We start from the raw sequence: 5,824 nt of genomic DNA on the forward strand, positions 1-5,824 counted from the left end.
CATTCCATGATGGACATTTTCCTGTTGGTGATGACTCCTGATGGACCACCATGATCTAACACGCCAAAACTACGCATATTCCAACTGTGCGTGGGGTCATAACTTGTAAACTTTATATCGGGACGGTACCCCCTGTGGAATATATGAGTGTTAATACAAATTCAATTCAACAAAAAAAACATCGTAACAGAAAGGAAAATTGAAGTTTACTAGTCGTCTTGTGGATTATGTAAAGTAGGAGAGAAATTATTTCCTCGCTCCTCGTTCGCCCGCGGAGATAAGTTAAGATCCGGCCAAACTCTTTTAGCCGGAACCTGTTGAACTAAAACTGCTCCAGAATAACCACCCGATGATAGAGGGTTATCCCTGCTTTGTGCAATCTCATTATTGCGAACGTCTTCAACCTTGATGTACATTTCCAATAATTTTATCACAATAAATTCCCTGTATTCATCCGGAATCCCTAAAAAATATCTCAGAGTTTCATCGTCTTTGTTGTTAAACTCAGAATAACAAGCAAACCCTTGCGGAGTCACATAATACGGATATCTTCCGATTATTTTAAGATTTACCGAACGTTTGCTCAATCTCATTTTATTGCATAACAACGATACCAGTCTATCGTACTCCATTGTAAGTGGCAACTTAACAGGACTCTTTGGAGATAAACTACAGCTCACTGAGTTATTCATAACCACAACTCCCCCCCCCCCCAAATATAATGAAACCCTTACTTTTCACTCTTGAGACATTATGAACAAAGTTTGAGAATTTAACAAGAAGAAAAATTTATCAAGAAGTTGGAGTATTTCTGAATGATAATTATCAAAACCCTTAACGCATTTATATAAGGCAATGCCCAATCCGGGGGTCAAATTTTTGGAAGTAAAACGCGGTTTAAAAAGCGTTTTACATATTTGAATTATTGTTATCTCAATAAGCGCAGAAGAATTATTGGTGAGCCCACTTAACATGTAAAACACGGTTCATTACTGCGATTTACATAAAGCGATGCAATGTACCACGTCTTATATAGCAGTCTTTTCAGGTTAAGGTAAAACGCTACTTTCTAAAGCGTTTTATATAAAACGCGGTTAGCCTTAACGGTTCAAACGTTTTATATAGATATGTAACTTTTTTTTTTACACTTAAAAACGTATTTTGAGTCAAAAAGAACAACATTTAGGTTCCGGACTCTGCTCGTGTGTACTGCTAATAAGCGACAGCCGTCCCTGGGATATGGAACTAGAGATGTTAAACTAGTCTCCAATTTTCTTACAATTTAATGTATTATTAAGAGAATAATGCCCAGTAGGGCTGCACATAGCAGGAAAGCTACAAATAGTTCAACAGAAGGCACTACTAACATAGGTCTCAGCAACATTACTAGACAGTATTTGGAGCAATGAGCTATTCTTTGGACCAACACACCTAGGGGTTTTGAACTGGCTAACTGCACCACCTAATCCTACAAAATGATCTAATATCTTATGAAATGTTCCCCTCTTCACAATCCTCAGCTCAAGTGCTCCAATTGCATTCACTTTCCGGGAGCTCACGTAGCCTGCATCGATGAACGACCTGTCCAAACAGTTGCAGCAGTCTTGTAACATTTCATCAGTTGCTTCACCACTCAGTTCCCAGAAGATGACATAGCGTCCCGGATCAGCTGAGACATTGACATGGCTCGTGAAGTCCACCACTTCTAGTTTTTCGTCTACTAAGCTCTTTGCTGCAGCTTCCACGGCTAGTTGTAAATCTTTCTCTGTGTTCTTGTCAATGTTAATGCTAAGCAAAAGGTTGCTTCTGCATACAAACTGGAGCTCTGGAGTCCCATTGTGGAAGCCTTTTATCTTTACCACATCACCTAGTCTATAACGATATAAACCTGCATATACAAATTCATAAACTCGTCAATATAACTATCCGTGCATATTATTAAAATCTAGTAGACCAAGTGATGCAACAGATACACTACTGGGTTGTTATTTAGAAAAGCAAAAGATTCCAACATTCTATGCGTTCAAAGACTGCTAAAGTATCTTTTTCAATAACCACTTAGTTTGGATAATCTAATAATTAACAACAAAAAGACATGAACATCAGGCACATGCAAGTATGGAGATAAGAACAAATATGTAACAACAGAACATGGGTGAAAAGCATGTTGAAGTCCAGAACAAGGCATAAAAACAAATCATTAATTTTACTATCTAAGCAGAATTTAGTATTTTATACCAGGCAGGCACATGCAGGTGATCATGTTTCCTGCAATTTTGCCACAAAATAATTTTTTGCAAAGTTTTCAAGAAAAGGGGTGCAAGAAAATTGTACCTGCAAAATTGGTAAAGACAATTTCATACTCTTCGCCAAGTTTAACTTCAGTCAGACCCACAGGAGAATTTGCTTGCTCCATGCCATTGAGATTTCCCCCGATAGGAATGAATTCAAAATAACCAATATTTGGCAATACTGCATAAGTGACTAGCTCAGGGGGCAATTTCGGGTTAACGTTTACTCCAACCCATCCTTCAGAAGAACCATAATCTGCACTCAATAAAGATAACTCCCCAGCATAATGCCTCAGTTTCTTCAAGTAAGGTTCCATTGATCCTGTCATGATACCATATATGTACCTTGTGTTTGGGAAGAGTTCAGGAATCAAGCCGTACCAATTGCTTAATCTCGAGCACTTTTTATAAATTGTATCAGCCAGTTCCGGATCAGGCTTCAGCAACTTTGACATGGCTAATCTTATGGACGGGACAGTGACTCTACTCGACAGGACTCCCTCTCTTATGTCAACAACAAGTGCTTCCCATACTTGTTCAAAAGTTCGAAAAGCATGAACAATGCTATGGGCAAAGGTAGACGAAACAACTTGAACTTCATCGCGAAAAATGAGCCCACACAAAAGGTGGCAGTATAACGATTGGTGAAAGTCAGGGCCAAATATTACTTCATCAGGACTACAACATGGAGTACACATTGCTTTCATTGTCTTCTTGAATTGTGCATTTCTGTACACATTGGTAGTGGCTGTTCCAGCTGATAAACCTCCCTTTGTTTTGAACTGTTTGCTGCTGTAAATAAACTGCAAAGCCTTTCCATTCCCAATTGGAAATTCTCTTTTGAAGAAAAAAAAAAAAAAAAAAAAAGAGAACCACCACATTTAGGTAAGTTATAAAAAACCAAACATTTAATTTACTTAAAGAAAGAATGACCAGTCTTTTTCTTTTTCTTGGGATCGAAAAGCCTCAGGTGTGACAGAAGCTAGTTATGTGTCCCCCCAACATTTATCACCATTTAAACTCTTTAACTTTCCATGGCTGCTTCAATTATTAGAGAAATTTTTATGAACCAACTAGCAAATTGCCTAAGATAAAGAACATAGAACAAAATGACAAATGCATTACCTGTTCCTAAAGGCAAAAGAGGTCTTGAATATCTGCATAGTAGACTCCATCAATTCATCATTGAAAGGTACAAACTTTGGCTTCCCTTGAGTTGTACCAGAACTGCAAACCAACCACTAAATTTCCTTATTCAACTTCTAAAAACATCAAGAAAATAAGAACCCCACAAAAGAAAAAGATCCTCTTTTACTTTACCTCAATGAGATGGTTTCAACTGGTTTTCCAGTAAGAATGGGAGAAAGATCACCATCAGCAATTCTTTGAATATAAGGCTCTAAATCATTGTGAGTGACAATAGGGACACAATTCTTGAAAGTCTGAGGATCAGTTCTGCCATTCAAACCCCATTGCTCCAAATATTCTGTCCCTCCATTCTGTTCCAGTATCTTTTTAAGTGTCTCTTCTTGAATTCTGCCACCATCTTTTGTCAAATCCTCAAATTCCTCAATCACTTTTTCTTGATCAAACTTCGTCTCAATCTTCTCTACCACCATCTTCATGATTTTCCTACAATAAACACCTATTATAAGAATAAAAGATTTCAACTTTAGAATATTGCTAACCAAGATAGATTAGCTCACAATACCAGTAAGCAATTGATACAATTTGAGAAAAGGGGTTGGGGCTATTTTTGTTTTGGGGGTTTTGTTGGGGGGGGGGGGGGTTGTTATATGGATATTGGATATATACATGAGATAAGTCAAAATTCTATGAATCAACTCCTAAAAAGCTGTTTATAAGAACCTTAAAACTCTGATTTTGTTAGCTTATAAAAGTAGGTGTCAAACAAGCATAGACTGCAAATTTTCCTTTTCTTGATTGTTCTACACTGTTAGCTATCAGAACATAGTACACAAAAGACAAAGGTAAAAACATCAATTTGATGTTTGTTATAAAATAATCCAAAGAGGAATCTTTTTTATAGCTTATCAGACATACATATAAATACAGAAAAACTAACACTTCCATGGAATCTTTACTATAGCTATTTAGACATACATACAAAGACGAGAAAAATGATCTATAAATGTGTGTGTGTGTGGTTGGGGTGGTTTGGGGGGCGGGGGGAGAGATTAAGGTAACTGAAAGAAAGGACTAATGTACTCCATAGTCCATACTGACTTCACAATTCAGTGCTACTTAATTCGGAAAGTAACCTGAAAAACATTGAAAAAAGTTTTTTTGTAACCAACTAAAATAAAATAAACACAGTGAACTCCAGAATCAGACCAAACTCCAAAAAAGTTCACAAAGAAAAGCTCCAAAATAAAAATTTCCAAAAAGGGAAAAATATTTAAAAAGACGAAAAAAGGCTCTAGAATCCAAAAAAAGAAACAAAAATTGAAGTACATGAAAGCAGAACTTGTTTCAATAAAGTCACCAAAAACCAAAGTAATCATATGAATATTTGTAATGCTTATTATACCTGTGTTATAAATTGCTTAGAAATGAAGAAGTTAAATGACTCAGTTTTTTTTTTAAGGGAATATATTATGTGAAGAGAAATATATATAGCTGGTGAATGACAACAAACGCCGTCCAAGGTGGGCCCCACGAACTTTTCGTTAACCAAAAATACCCCTAATATAGATTAGAGAATTGTAAAGGAAATAGTTAGGTCGATGCTGTGAGGGGAAAATGGGATATGTCCATTTATGGCATTTAAAGTTTAATGGCTTTGGCTGATAATGGATACTTTCCGTTTCAAATTATACGAGGTACTTTTTTTTAGTCGATTCCAAAATAAATGACATATTTCTAAATTTAAAAATAATTTAACTTTAAATTTTTTATTTTATTCATTTTATTCTTAATGAGAAGTTTTTTTAACCACACAAACGTTATAGTCCCAGAAAACTTTTAGCCGTTAAGCTTTTAAAACCACAAATTTCAAAAAAATTCTTTTTTTTTAAACTTAATACTGAACCAAACTACGTTATCTAAATTAAAATGGACGGAGCAAATGGAAGGGAAGTATGAGGAAGTCGGCCTTTATTGGCAAAAAAACAGGTAATTGGGTCTTTTCTAATGTCATAAGATCACTCTCCTTTCGAACGATGTTACCTTCCCAAAATTTAAGGCCTATCTTTATCTTTTGTACATGCCGATAAAAATAGTACAGTAATTCGGAGGTATATTTATAGCAAGTTAGTTAATTCTCCATTCATCTCAAATTATCCCTTATGATTTTAGAAAATAGTTATTTCAAATTATTTGTCATTTTAAAAGTTCAAGACAAATTTAATTATTTTTTTCTATTTTACCCTTAGTAGTAATTATTTTGAAGACTACAAATACCTTAATTGTAAGGTAATATTATGATTGTTCAAATATCAATAGTACATAAATAAGGGTAAAATAGTCAAAATACTTTCTAATTCTTATTTCTTAAGGGGCTTATATAAAAA

General features: G+C 35.3%; 1 protein-coding gene across 8 annotated transcripts; it reads right to left on the minus strand.

The window, feature by feature from the left end:
- Positions 1–1,270: 1,270 nt before the first annotated feature.
- LOC107761031 (jasmonoyl--L-amino acid synthetase JAR6) lies at positions 1,271–4,899 on the minus strand. 8 transcript variants are annotated; one of them, XM_016579186.2, is made up of 5 exons: positions 4,843–4,899; positions 3,612–3,923; positions 3,417–3,518; positions 2,335–3,128; positions 1,271–1,888 (listed from the first exon to the last, which is right to left on the minus strand). In XM_016579186.2, the coding sequence occupies exons 2-5, from the start codon at positions 3,914–3,916 to the stop codon at positions 1,347–1,349; spliced, it is 1,743 nt and encodes a 580-aa protein (XP_016434672.1). In that variant the 5' UTR covers positions 3,917–3,923; positions 4,843–4,899; the 3' UTR covers positions 1,271–1,346. The 8 variants fall into 8 exon arrangements, with proteins under 8 accessions (XP_016434672.1, XP_016434671.1, XP_016434668.1 ...); XM_016579185.2 differs by having other exon boundaries at positions 3,612–3,936; positions 4,843–4,896; XM_016579182.2 differs by lacking the exon at positions 4,843–4,899 and adding an exon at positions 4,767–4,832.
- Between the last annotated feature and the right edge of the window lie 925 nt (positions 4,900–5,824).

This window comes from Nicotiana tabacum, chromosome 1 (assembly GCF_000715075.1).
Source record: "Nicotiana tabacum cultivar K326 chromosome 1, ASM71507v2, whole genome shotgun sequence".
Lineage (NCBI taxonomy): Eukaryota > Viridiplantae > Streptophyta > Magnoliopsida > Solanales > Solanaceae > Nicotiana > Nicotiana tabacum.